At 40.3% G+C, this 14,230-nt stretch overlaps 2 protein-coding genes and 2 long non-coding RNA genes across 7 annotated transcripts in view; 2 read left to right on the plus strand and 2 right to left on the minus strand.

Annotated features, from left to right (window-relative positions):
• Positions 1-5,499, minus strand: part of FAN1 (FANCD2 and FANCI associated nuclease 1) — a 41,025-nt gene extending 35,526 nt beyond the window's left edge. For 3 of the 4 annotated variants that reach the window (XR_004498988.1, XM_015638973.3, XM_015638970.1), the window contains exons 1-3: positions 5,427-5,499; positions 3,064-4,500; positions 962-1,102 (exon numbers count right to left, since the gene is read on the minus strand). Coding sequence is in view for 3 of the 4 variants with exons in the window: in XM_015638973.3 (XP_015494459.1) it covers positions 962-1,102; positions 3,064-4,378 (1,456 nt within the window). In the remaining variant the exon portion in view is untranslated. Of the gene's footprint in view, positions 1-961; positions 1,103-3,063; positions 4,501-4,596; positions 5,249-5,426 lie in introns of those variants that run through there. The other variant, XM_015638971.3, reaches the window with a different exon arrangement.
• Positions 5,500-5,549: 50 nt separating this feature from the next.
• On the plus strand, positions 5,550-12,703 carry LOC117244936. The gene is made up of 3 exons (XR_004498929.1): positions 5,550-5,691; positions 6,988-7,084; positions 12,616-12,703. It is a non-coding gene; the product is annotated as an uncharacterized LOC117244936 (long non-coding RNA).
• On the minus strand, positions 6,592-13,502 carry MPHOSPH10 (M-phase phosphoprotein 10). The gene is made up of 11 exons (XM_015638775.2): positions 13,365-13,502; positions 12,238-12,892; positions 11,306-11,454; positions 10,737-10,908; positions 10,312-10,453; positions 9,838-9,905; positions 9,045-9,182; positions 8,729-8,839; positions 8,385-8,492; positions 7,628-7,858; positions 6,592-6,783 (listed from the first exon to the last, which is right to left on the minus strand). The coding sequence occupies exons 1-11, from the start codon at positions 13,466-13,468 to the stop codon at positions 6,634-6,636; spliced, it is 2,028 nt and encodes a 675-aa protein (XP_015494261.1). The 5' UTR covers positions 13,469-13,502; the 3' UTR covers positions 6,592-6,633.
• LOC117244935 lies at positions 9,178-11,795 on the plus strand. The gene is made up of 2 exons (XR_004498928.1): positions 9,178-9,821; positions 11,340-11,795. It is a non-coding gene; the product is annotated as an uncharacterized LOC117244935 (long non-coding RNA).
• Positions 13,503-14,230: the final 728 nt, after the last annotated feature.

Genomic DNA, 14,230 nt, shown 5'->3' on the forward strand with positions numbered 1-14,230 from the left:
GGGGTTTTTGATGAAGGCTCCCAAGGTCTTCTTCACATCTGAACTTTTCAACTGTGTCTTTGGAGCAGTTACAGCGTTCCTGGGTCTGTCTGGTCCTATGCAGCCTAAACTCTTTATTTTGTGGCTAATTTGCTTTACATTTGCCAATTTCTCGTTAGTACTATACTTACAGATCTCTGAAACTATCCACCTGGTGAGTTTTTTCTTTTTATTAGTCTATTCAACCTTAAGCAACTAGTTAACCATACACATATACATACATTACATTGTATAGAAAGTTATTTATATCAGGTTATATAGGTAGGAAAGTTATAATTCAGGTTGTATAGGTATAAAAAGCTATGATCAAGGTTATATAGGTATAAAAATTATGATTCAGGTTATAATGTCAGGTTATATAGATATATAAAAAGTCATGATTTAGGTTATATTGATATCAGATTGATATAATACTGATATTAGGTTATACAGATTTATCAGGCTACATTGATATCTTATAATTCAAGCTATATTATCACCTTGTAACTTTGACCTAGGTTATATAGCCATCAGGTTCTTAAAAAATGTATTAACAATGCTATCTGGTTCACCCTGAAATTCTTCTGCATCTTCTTCTGGATCTTTTCACAGGTCTACTTTGAAGGAATGGAATAATCAGGAAAAGAACACCCTTTACAACTTCAAAACAACTGCAAAGATTTAAAAATTCTCTTGAGTTATAAAAATAATGCTGTTCAGAAAAACTGTTCTTCTCTATTATATAATTTGCACTATTTGTATTTTCACAAGACCACTCATCTACCTGAAGCCTTTATTCTGCTCCTCTATTCTCTTCCCAAGGCACAGTCAAGCATATAGTAAATTGATCTCTAACATGACACAACTTCAGATTTTATTTTCAGTATTTTAAAAGTTTATTAACTTTACCTGTTTGTAGAAATACCTGTTTTATAAGCCTTACCTGTTTGTAGAAATCTGGCTTCGGCTAGTTCTTCAATTATTGGTGACAAATCCACACTTATCTCCCCATACTCTATTTTGTTCACCTTTAACCAGTTCAGCTTGCGTTGAAAAAGTCTCACATACAACTTCTGCCCACCAACTGCAAATTTTATTTAAAGTAGGGAAGGACAAAAAGAAGAGTAAATCCTAAACACAGTACTATGAATAATCACCACATTTAGTTTTATAGAAAAAGAGAACTTCATTTTTCAACCCTGCATTTTGTGTTGTTAAATAGGTCTTTTTGCTTTCTTAAACAGTCATTCAATAGCCAAATATTTCATGCTATGGAACAAAAGAAGCTGCAGTCTGACAGAATAATTTCATAACCACAGAATACCTCTTCATGCAGCATTCTTCAGGTTCTTATTTTTCCAAAGATAAACCAAATTATACTAATATATCTACTGAAAACAATGAGAAAAAAACTCCTATTAATTTGATTTTTATCAGGGAAATATTCTTTTAAAATGCCTTTTAAAAATACTTTTAAAATACTAACGATGCTGAAATTCAACAAAATAGCTTATTAAATTTTAGCTGAAAATAGTCTAGCTATTATTACTACATTCCACAACCTTTTGAATACTTAATTCAACCCCCACTAACTTCTAAATGTTTTACCCCTGTCTGCTGCTGCTTAACTGAAACTCATCATTAATGAAATAACACTGCAACACTACCAGACTTAGATATACTTAATAAATGGCAGATAAACATTAGAAGGTTATTTATCAATTCTCCTGTCCTTATAAGACTTCCAGCCTTTTCTTTATTAGAATCTTTCCAGTATCAGTTCATGGGAGAACTACATTCAGATATATAGGTTTGTCATTTTCTCTGTGGGGTTATAACTCCTTTAAAGTCTGTCCCCAGTTTTTATCTTTCTGGAGAAAGGAAAAAGGTTAACACGTGGACACTTTTTCTCCAGACCACAGAACTAACCAAACTAGAGCTGCAATAATAATTTCATAATAGGCTTCATAAACTTATGAAGTTAGAGCTAGAGACAACTCAATGAAAAATGGTAGACATTTCAGCAGAAAATAATTAAATACTGGAAAATATGTATATTCAAGCAACTCCATAGTACTAAGGTGTGTGGGCTTTTTTGTGTTATGATAACTGAAAGATGATGCTTGAGTAGAAACTTCTCATGTGGGACAGATAACTCATCTACCTGAACTTTTAAAGTATCCTGCCTGGTATTTCTTGAAGGCAATGACAGCCATCTGTCAGTTGTCCAGGATTTGTTATCTACTGATTTAGTGCTATCCTCTCACTTCTCACAGCTCAATTGCTGCATCTTTCCTACCCTGCAAAGAGAGATTGTTTCACCTGTGACCCTCACATCCAGTGCAGACATGGATTTATCAGCAGCACTTTGCAGTAATTCTTTCTGTATTCCCAACTCACATGAGAGGGGAATTCTGAAATCATACCACTGAAAGAGAAACAAGTTTTTTTATCTAACAGAACAAGCTCCTGTTACTGATCAGTGTTGTTGATGTCCAGGGAACAGAGTGTGGAAATGGGGAAGGTGTATCCTGAACATCTCTTCTAGTGTTTGTCAAAGTAGCCAATGCCTGCATACACTACTGGCCTGTGAGTTTATTCCTGGATCTTTGGATGCAAATGATGTGCATCTACTGCTTGCCTCAGAGAGGCAGAAACCAGACTTCTGTTGCTTTTTTTCTTTATATATTCCCCTTTAACTATCACAAGATGAGCAAGGCATTACCAAACTCCAAGATGTCACTACTGTAATACACTTATGGTCTGGAGTGCACCAATGGGTTATGCAGACCCCCCCACCCACCCAGGTTTGGCTGCACAAGGCTGTGTCCCCCGATTCTCTCAGGATCTGTAGCTAACAACATTAGGAGAGTTTATTTACAAAAAGACACCGAGGGGTACATCTCCTGAGAAAATGGAACTTCTTCCCCTAAAAAATTCATCAAGTTAAACTGTCAACTGATATGGTACTTCTCACATAAAACTATGTAACAATGCTTTCTACAAGAGGGAACATGGAAATGTATTTTAAAAAAGAAAAGATACCTGATAATTTGTAGAACTTGGTTATAATGTTCAAATCTTGTTCATTAAATAGTCTGACATCATCTTCATTCTCCAATACTGCTCGCAGCACTAGTAAAAAATTCTGGAGGTAGTATGGGTGACCAGGAGAGCTGGGCACAGAGAGGACCTCATCTATTTTGTCTAGCATGTCCCCAGTGGAATCCTGAGGTTCTGTCTTTTCCACAGTTTCTAACAAAGTGTGGTTCATATCATTCTTAAAGTCTTCAAGAACTTCCACAGGAAGTACTTCTGCATCATCCCTGCTAAAGCAATTTTCTGTCCCACAGTTCACTTCTGTCTTTGAAGGAGTAACCTCAGTGTGAGGCTGAGTCTCAACTTCCAAATTACTGCTCAGCTCTGCTGAAGTATGGATAGCTAGAGATGTTTCAAATTGATCAGGACTAAGTACACCACCTTCAGACCTGCTTTCTGCTTTGGTGCTCCTTGTACCAGATGGGAACCTTTTGTCATTACTGTTATCGGCCAGTAAAGGTACTTGAACCATATCCACAAGGTCTTCTCGATTACATTTGTTTATTTCATTTCGAAATTCAGGTTCCCTCTTTGAAAAATTTTGTTCCTGGCGCTCTCTCTGAGAAGGCTGATTTTCTTTCTGAGAACTCTGCCCAGCATCAGTCTCATCACCATCATCATCATCACCATCCAGTGCTGAAGCACTTCCACAGGCACTGTGAACAGCCGGAGGTGAAGAGTTGATTTCCTCATACAAGACCTGTTTTCCCCCCTGCAGACAGCGTCTTCTGGACAGTTTAGAAGACAAGCTTCCCAAGGAGACTGTTCTAACTGTTCGAGCCTGGGATTCATTGTTGACACTACAGACTGAATTATTATTGCTAAAATAAGGACTAGTCTGTTGTGCTGCACTCCCTCCTGCTTTCAATAAATTACTTTTGGAAGGACTTGTTTCTAGATTTAAGAGTTTTTTTGAAAAATGTGAGCTGGAATTATTGCTCAGATTTGCAGCTGGGGGATTCTTACTCCTAAAAGAATTCAGTGTAGCATCAACGGCACCAATGTCACCATGGTTTCTCTGACATGTTTCATCAATGTGCTTATTTATTCCATATCTTGGCACCAATTGCCCACACATGGGACAGCTAATTTTGGCAGGGGGGACATTGTTAAAAAAGGAAGTAATAGAGGATGATGCTGAAGGTGCAGATGGTGTTCCTGTAACTTCCACTTTTTTTGTTGTTTCTTTTCTCTTCTTATTTTTACTGAATGACAAACTTATTTGGGATCTTTTGATTCCTGAAGACCTAGTTTCTGCCATTACAAAACTTCACAGTGATTACATGGCACAGACAACTCCATTTAGACCATATTTCTTTATTCCGTAGTACTTAAAAGACTTCCCTTGGCTTTTCCTTTTCCATCTGTAATTCTCTGGCATGCCTTGAAAAAAAAAATACATTGAATGAGTGGTCTTCTAAAGTACCAGATGTAACCAAGATGAACAGAAGCACAGAAATCAAGCAATCCTTAACTTACAATGCTACTGTCCTTTAGCCTGCCTTACCAGGCAGGGAAGCACACCACAGGTAATCTGAGCACTGCAGTTGCCTTTAAATGACTTAATAAATGGAAATTTAATCTCAAGTTTGCATTTACATCAGCAAGTGAACCTGGAATTCAAATAGACAGGTCCTCTAATTTTCACAGAACAGTCAGGGTTGGAAGGCACCTCTGGAGATCATCCAGTCCAACCCCCGTGCCCAGGCAGGGTCACCTGGAGCAGGTAACACAGGAACACACCCAGGTGGGTTTGGAATGTCTCCACAGAGGGACTCCATGACCATCCCGGGCAGCTCTCCCAGCGCTCTGCCACCCTCAGAGTGAAGTTCTTCCTCATGATGAGGTGAAACTTCTCGTGTTTTAGTTTATGGCCACCGCTCTTCGCCCTGTCGCTGGGAACATCTATCTTGTTTGCTGCTGATACACCATTTTCGGCGCCCAGCACCCATTTCCAGAGCACCCACCGGGCTGCCCTGCAGCCCTCACCCTCACGGCTGCCGTGCGAGCCCGAGCCCGCGTCGCGCCCGGGCCTAGCTCTGCCAGGGCCGGGGGTCAGGAGCTGCCGACGGTTCCAGACCGCTGTGCAGTTGCTCTGGATGGCGGGACCCAGGGTCCCGAGGGATTCCCGGTGCTGCCATTCTGACGGGCCCGCCCCTCACCGGCCCGCCCCGCCGCTGCCACCGCCCTTCCCCGCGCTGGGACACCCTCGGCCGCCAATACCCCTGACGAAAGGGGTCCAGCCGGAGCCCCCACAGCCCGCCCGGCCCGGCCCGGCCCGGCCCGGCCGTCCGCCCTTCCCCACGCACCGGCACCGCAGCCGCGCGTCGTTCCCGGGGCCGTGCGGGGCCAGGCCGCGCCGTGAGGGCCGGGCGGGGCCGCCGCCGCTCCCGCCCGCCGCCAGGCCTGAGCAATGGAGCGCCGATGGCGGGCGCCGCGCTCCGCGCGCTCCCTCGCGCAGGGCGGGGTCTACTGCAAACACCGGGCCCTGCGCAGATTTGAAACTTCCCTTCACGACAACGTGTGGAAAACAGCTGAGGTCCACAGGAGCAGCAACTGGAGGTTTCTTTTGATGTGAGTTTTTTGGTGTGTTTTTGATGGGGATTTGTTTTTTGGGTTTTGTTTTCGTTCAGGCAAGGAAAGATCAAATAGTGAAATATTTTCACCCTGAGCATGATTGTTTGTATGGACCCTGAAAACGGTGCTGGTATGGGAGATTATTCCTCTGAGTGTTAAAATAAGCAGGAAGAGAAGGGATCTGATCGCTGGTGCGTGCAGGGAGGTGCCAGAGGAGGGCTCAGGCTCTGCTCGGTGCTGCCCAGCAATGGGACACGGCACCACGGGCAGAAACTGAGACACAGAACTTCAACTGAGCATGAGGAAGAACTTCTTTAGTGTGCAGGTGACTGAGCACTGGATCCGGCTGTCCAGAGAGGCTAGAGTGTCTCTCACTGGAGCTATTCCACAACAATCCTGTGCCATGTGCCTCTGGGATGACCCTGCTTGAGCAGGGAGATTAGACCAGATGACCCCACTGAGGTCCCTTCCAATCCAAACCATTCTTGGACTCAGTCTAAGTTAAAAGATGCCATTTCCTAGTTCTGGGTTACCACAGGCTTAAAAATCTTTTGTGTCCTCCCTCTTTGCCAATAACAACTTCAAAAGATAATTTCTGTAATTTAAATGCCTGGATACATCTTAAGTTTCAATAAATGCAGTTCCTCCTGCTATAGATCCAGAGCTATTACAACAGCAGATACAAAGCTCTGGGCTATAGATTAAAGAGACTGTATGGTCACAGCACATGTCAAGTGTTTTAGACTGTTATGTATCTCCCCACACCAAGAACCTTTCTTTTTGGAATAAATCAGAGTTCTACGGTAGAAAATAAGAGTAAAATCTACAGAAAACTGTATGAACATCATCTCAGAAGTTCACAAAGTATTTTAAAGATCAACACAGAATAAAACCTACTCAAATGTGGAAAAAAAAAATTTAATCTATACAAGGTGCAAATTACAACTTCAGTTTATGAACAGAGATTGATTTCTCCTTCTTTTGTTTCTTCTTTAATTTGCTGGCATCTTTGATTTGCATTCGTACTTGATCTTGTAGCTGAGAAAAGAAGGCCTGGGATGATTTCAAGGCCTTGTCTTTACCTTCATCCTGTCATTGGACAAAACACTTGTTATAACCAAGAAATGTACAAACAGTTCCATTATATTGCTTACTAGTTACTCAAGCATAATGGAATTTGACCTAAGAAAGATCTAGTAACTGATTTTCAAAGAATATTGTTCACCACATTTTTATTCCACTCCTGCTATGTAGAGAAATTAAGATTACATTCTCTTCCTAAATTGCAATTAGCATGATGGGTAAGAGCAGGCATCAAGAACAAGATCCTTGCACATCATGAAATACAACTGGGTATCTCTATTTTGTGTTCTACTTGCCTTCTGGAAAGGTAAGTACAAACATCTGGAAGTAAAGAAATTACTTGTCCTATTAGTTTCTAATACTTCAAAATTTCAGAGACTTTTAGAATTTCATTTAAAAGTCATCATAAGTGGTGCACAAGTTTACTGTTTTATAGTGTGCAAAAACCAATATCAATAGGACCAGATTATAGGGAAGGCTTCACAGTAAAGAAAAAGTTAAACAGGAATATTGTGTTACAAAACAGTTTAAGTTATCCAAAGCTTAGACAGAACATAGAAACCTCAATGTGCATTCAAGTAGTCCCACCTGATGAAGTGGAATGGCTTAAATGCAGGAAATAAAGAACATGTCTTAGTATTTGTAGGAATATCACCTTGTGAACTTCAAAATAAATAGATAAGTTGCACCTCACACAAATAATTTCTGCCTGATGAACATACTTTTATATAGAGTAATTGTATCATACAGCTTTTTCATAGTTTTCCAACCTTATACTTGTAATTCTTTGGGATAAAGTTTCCTTTCATCTGTAGCGAAAAATTATCTATCCTTGGGATTTCAGTCTTACCTTGAGCAGAGATGCTTTGCCTTCTTTGGTAAGCCTTTTCAATTTTGCTGCAGCAGCTTTCTTGCTAAGTTTTGTGCCTTGTTCTGGCTTCATCTTTTCAAGAAGCTTTTGACGTTTCTCCTTTTCTTTTCTCCTCATACGTTTACGGAGCTTTTTCCTTCTTAGTTCTCGTTTTTTGTCTGTGGGAGTCTTTTCTGCGTCTGTTTTTACATCACCAGCTTTGTTCTTTTCCTAAATAGATCCATAACATTGCAAAAGACTCAATTCACAGAACTTAAATCTGTCTCAGCATTTCCATTATTTAAAGTGCCAGCTCAGGATATGGCAAAGGCCAGAAACTGACAAAAGCTGGGAAATGAGATTTGTACAACTGATCCAGGACATGCTAATTGCTCTGCTCTGGAGTGTCATTAGCTTTACCCCTCTCAATATCCATATAAATGTTGGGACAACAATGACCATCACATAACAGTCAAGATCAAAAACAAAGCATAGTATCATGGCCTACTGGAGCCAAATAAAATTTACTCTTTCCCCAGTTAGGAAAATAAAAAAACAAAAAAAAACCAAACACCTCAGCCCCCGAAACCTCCCAGCTACCACCAATGCTAAAATTCTAGGCAAGGAAGTCCACAAGGTGAGGAGCGTTCCTCCCACCAGGATGAGAAGGGCAGTATTCTCACTGATCTAACAGACAGTACATCCTTCTGTAAACCAGACAGATCCTCTCCCAATCTTTATGCCATTTTATATTTACCTTGATCTCCTCTGGTGCTAAGAGAGCAGCATCACTAACAGCAACTGGTGCTACTTCTTCCATACTTATAGCTGGAAGGTTGGAAACGATTTTAACTTCTGGCACCGGCTAGAAATAAGGAGACACATTCAGGACTGAGCACAGCATCTCAGCAGCTGACAGACAACTGAAAATCACAAGTATTTGGATTTGTTTAGAGGCAAGCACAGTGCATTTAATATGAAATAAGAATGAGCTCAGTAAACACTGATGCTTACTTTGCTTTCCATTTTTTGAATATATTTTAAAGTATCCAGGTAAAAAAAGGGAGAAGGCTCCCAACTTTATGAAACTTATGCACTTACTGGTTTGGGTGTGAAGTGGAAATTGCAAAGTGCATCTAGCTTCTGGAAGAGTGAATCCATCATTTCCTGAATTTCTTTGTGTTCAGGATTTTCTTCCTCTTCAGTCTTTTGCTGCATTAAAAATGCAATGTAACTGTAACATTGGCTATTTTACTTTAGCAAGGCTGGTAACAACACAACTTACAGTTCAGAGCACTTTCATGGGTGAACACTCAGAAAAAGACTAAATTACTTCCACTTTGAAAGTGTGTAAATGAACACAGAACAGTACATGGTGTGAACTTGAAACCCCAAGGAAAGGCATTGTTTATGTTACCTGGTGAAGTTTCATGTATTCTTGCTCATAGATTTCAGCGAGACTCAGCTTACTCTTTTCATGATCCAAACTGATGCGCTTCTTGTACTCAAAAGCTTCCTCTTTGGGTTTTTCTTTTGGTACTACATCATCCCATGCCTGAGAAAGTCATAAAGGAATGACCAAATGCAATTACAGTCAAGTACCAGGTACATCTTATTTTGAATATTTTTCAGTTATTTATCTGGCACATTAACTAGTTCATGCATGTAGCTTCCCAGGACTCGCCAAGTTTTGCACTTTCACAAAAAAAAAAGTTATAGCTCTACTTGTCTCCTTGGTTTTAGTAAATGAAGGCAAAAACTATAACAAGTTACAAACTCCTCCCCATCTTTTTTAATTCAATGGACAGTAAGGCTCAACAAGCTGCGAGATACAAATTTTTTATCAGTGGCTTTGAAGCAAAATTAAGTAAAAAACTGAGTTTTCTTCAGTGTTCAGAATGCTCAGAGCACTAGTTATGGTAACAGCCAACACTTACAGGCTGCCTTTATATTCCAAACTCCTTAGTTTTATCTGCACACACTCATGTTTTGAAGTGCAATAAAACTTGGCATATAACAGGGATATAAAAATAGGGCTACTTAAAAATCTACAGACACATTCATCAAGACAAAAGAATAAAACAATCAGTTGCAGAAATTAACATCATTTTACACCTAGCACTGGAAATGCTTCAAACCCATCCTTGGAATGTGCCCTGTGAATCAAGTCTACGAACAACATTAGGAGGAACAGGTAAGATAATATTAACCTCATCCAATATTCTCTGTTTAATAATATCTTCAAGCTGAAAAGTAGTTTCTTCTGTGATCACAGGTGCTGAAAGGAAAAACAAAGAATTCTAAGATTAATGTTTCTCCAGCACTAAATAGTTCTTGTTCTATAAAGAATAAACTACAGATAAAGAAAGTAAAGCCTTCACAAAAATGTAGCAATTGAAGGTGAAGCAAGTATAAGTAAGTCATATTATGTAAGGCTGATAAATTACCAGGTCTGCCACCAAAGTTATGAACTTTCAGGTAAATTAAAAACTAACCAAAAATAAAATATAATTTCCTGTAGTTTCCACTGTGAAAATGTACCACCACAAAATCACATCAAGAAGCTTAACCTGGTGTCCTGCTACCCTGCTTCTGAGTCATAGGTGTTTCCAGCAAGGTCAAATAGCAGAACACTCACCAGGGTCTGCAACATGCAGTGAGCAAAGCCCTGTCCCTCTCCTTACCCATTCGCACTGCATGGTCAAAAAGCACTGTTTCTTCCAAAAGGCTGTTCTCAGGGCGTTTCTGTCCAGTCACTTCTCCTTTAAGCTGCCAAGGTTTCTCCTCCAACAGTGCTTCTTCCAAGCTTTTTATTTTTTTGCTCATCTGAAAAACACAGTTACCTAGGAAGTTTAAAACAGAGCTCACGCGTAAACTCATAGCAAGAAATTAATATTTATTTCAGGTATGTGAGGGAATATATATGATTGTAGATGTAGCTATGTAGATAAACCAGATGTTTTCCTTAAATTTTACACACCCTCTTTGTATTTGCTGGACTCTGAACAAATTGATAGAAGTAAAAAAAAAAAAATATTTGCCACTGTTTCAAAGTATTATCCAAATAAAGTATGAACAAAACAAAACAAAAAAAATAAACCAAAATTACCTTTTCCTGTCTCTTCTCAAATGATGACTTTATTTCACTGGGACTGATGCCCTTCTCTAATTGCACCTCAGTTACATTTTCTGTTTCACTGTCATCTGGCAAACTAAAAGTTACTTTTTTAGAAGCTTCTTTACTTCTCATGTGCTCTACCATTTCATCCACATTCTCGAACCTGTAACAATAACATTTAATATCAAATAAAAGTTGAGAAGCCTTTATAATTTTTCACGTGAAGATATTTCAGCCCTTAGATGTTACAACTAACTTACAGTTTAAAACAGGTCTCAAAGACCTCCCTAAAGAGGAGGACAGGACACTAGGGAACAGGACACTGGGAAACTTCTGGATAATAAAAATAACCTTGAGCAACTCTAAAATACTTTATTCAAATAAAGATCAAGGGACAATATTTTAAAAAATTAAATAAGCTTATTTTACATAAGGTGACAACACAAACCATGAACATACAACAGTTAACTGAGAATGGCAAACTATGATCAGAGTGAGTGTGGCATTCTCAGTATTTTCTGTTTTAATTTGGTGTAAAATTATGAGGACATTTTACTTACTCAGACATACTTTCTTCATTTTGCTCTTCAATAGCACTCTCTGCTTCCTCTTCCTGATCCTCTTCAGCATCATTACCTACATCATCATCATCATCATCAACTGGATCAAAGAAATCCTTGTATGTCATATCTCTGGAACTTTTAATTGGCTAAAAAGGCAAGAGGGAAAGAAAGAAAACAAACAGCTGTTAAGACTGACAGAAATCAAAGGGTATCTGTCTTTTAAAGTTTTTAATGCCTGAAGAAAAGTACTACTTGTGTAACAGTAATTCAGGTTAGTGATGCATTAACCTGTGGCAGGGCATCATAGTAAAATTTATTTATTTTCCTGGTATTTACAGTTCTCTACCACTCACACATACAGAAATCAAGGAGCTGTAGATTTTCCAGTGTTGTGTTGGAATGGACACTAATTCCCTGGGTATATCTCTTACTTGCTAGTAAGAATGTCTGGTAATATTAAATAATAAAATACTTCTTTTTGCATCAATTACTCATCAATTTAAGTTGTATCAGAGTTACAAGGCATGTCCCTGGAAAAAACACTTTACTCTGCATCAGCCACTTAGTGATATCTAATTGCCAGATGCTGAGTGACAAATCTTTTTAATTTGCTGGGTGACCTATTCTGCAATTCTTCAAGATCCCTGGTTTCCTGTGGGTACTATCTCTTCCTTTATTTATGTAAAAGCCCAAGGCCCATGTAAGGAGAGACTGGAATAGCAGGATGCTATGTCCTTCTACACCAGGAAATTTTCTTACCAGATATTCATTGTTAAAGTAAAGCTTCAGAAGTAATCAGCAATCACCTAAACAAATGTAATTTGGCAGTTTCTACATAGGGTTAAACACTTTATGGTTATCCTAACAGATATCAGATTTTGATTTAAAGAAAAAGAGATATCAGAAAATTATTTTACTGATATTCTTACTTTGACTTCAGCTTCTTCAGTGTCTTCCTCATCATCTGATATAATGTCTTCAAAAAAATTAATATCTTCTTCTTCTTCTTCTTCTTCTTTGTCTTCCTTCTCTACATGTTCTAAAAAAGCTTCCATCTCAGCCAGTTTGAAAAACTTGTCATCCACGACTGATTTTCTTCCCTTTTTTCTCAATGTGGTTTCCTTGGCTGTTTTAGCTTGTTGCTCCAATGCTTCAATATCAAAGTCAATATCAGAATCCTCATCACTGTATTTCTGCATTATGCTTTCTCTGAGTTTACTTTGCTTTTCTTTATCTTTAGTTTTATCTTTATCTTTTGTATAAACATTCATCTGTTCCGTTTCTACTTCCATTATGTTGTCTTCCAGCTCCTTGTCACTACTGGTCTCTGCATCAGAGCCATCCTCTTCCTGGTCTGAGAGAAGGCAAAGATCTTCATCCTCAGCATCCCTTGCAATGGATTTCTTGAAGAAATCGAGAACTGCATTGTTCTGGAGCTCTAATTGCTGCCAAATCTGTTCTTCATCAAAATTTTCTATCACCAGCTCTTTTAGAGGGCCCCCACGAACTATGTTACTTCCTTTATTCAAATCATAGAGAGTCTTTGTCATTGCTCTAAAGTCGGCAGCAAGTCCATCCTGCACACTAAGAGTGGAAAAATAAAAGCTTAACACTTTTTAACACTTTCCATTAATTCAATCACACGGTCACACTGCTTCTCCTGTAAGTGCTGTGGCACTCTGGTGCTACAGAACAACACCTTTCAATAGTTACTGCTGTGGCTTAACTTTCCACACATCTTTTGGAGTACTGCTACTACACGTTCATAGAAACAAAAAGACAAACTTCTTAATCCTTTCAGCTTTACTACATTTTGTGTATGAAGTAGCAACTGGACAGAAAATTCCAGCTTTCTACAGCTGCATCTTACAATATGTTGATCTTATTTAAGCACTCCAGGTATTTTTGGGAAGTAAAGACCTCAATGGTCCAGACTCCAGATTTCAAAAGGTAACTGCCATTCTCCATCGCCTCACTCCTCAACTTTTACACCTGGGTACTATCCTCCACGTTTTCTCTAGGGCTGCCAGTGCCTCCCCCCGCCGCCCCGCGGTACCTGAGGAAGCACTCGGGGCGCGCCGCCGCCGCTCCCGCCACCCTGAGGCACGTCTGGATCCTCTGGATCGCCTGGACACCCGGGACTCCCGGCAGCGCCGCCATCGCCCCGCGCACACGTGGGCTACCCGGCACCGCCTCCGCCGCGCAGCCCAGCGCTCCTGCCCGGGCGGCTCCCGCGGCCGCCGCCAAGGTTCCGCACACAGTGGTTCCGCCCGCGGAGCTCTGCCCCGCCCCGCTTCCCGAGCCGTGGCATTCCCGCCTCCCGAACTAAAGCATTCCCGCCTCCTGGCCCTGCCCTCAGTTAGAAGCGCGTCGTTCTCCCACAGCCCCAAGTAGGGAAGGTATGGCAGTCATGCCCCATGACTGCTGTTTCCCCCCTGGGAAGGGCGCGGTGTTTCTGTAGACTGAGATGTGCATAAGCACTGGGAAAGCTGCTCTAAGTATAGTGAAGTTACAGTCATCTTACTTAACCATTTGGAGTCTCTGACCTAGATACAAGGGCTATTCTGGAACCGCACATCTCCAGCTGATTCTGTGGGCACAACCTGATCTTACCTCGTATCTACAAGTTCAGGCGAGCCAGGCATGCACACACCCCTTCACCATCAGCACAGCACTGCCCAGTGCTCTTCAACTCCCCTCTTATACCATGTAGTTACCTTAAAGTTTATTTTATGAAGACAAATTAAGGCCTACATCCACAGACCACACAGACTTTCTGCAACTTGATCCAAAACTAGGACTAACCTTTTAACTTCAGTACTGCTCCTGCCTCTGCTGCTTTTATGTTTCCTTCCTACCAAAAAATGAATTATTTTTAGTGCAGAGAAAAGAATGCCCTGCAATGCCACTTCTGTGTCCCTT

The sequence above is a fragment of the Parus major genome, chromosome 10 (genome assembly GCF_001522545.3).
Source record: "Parus major isolate Abel chromosome 10, Parus_major1.1, whole genome shotgun sequence".
Classification (NCBI taxonomy): Eukaryota; Metazoa; Chordata; class Aves; order Passeriformes; family Paridae; genus Parus; species Parus major.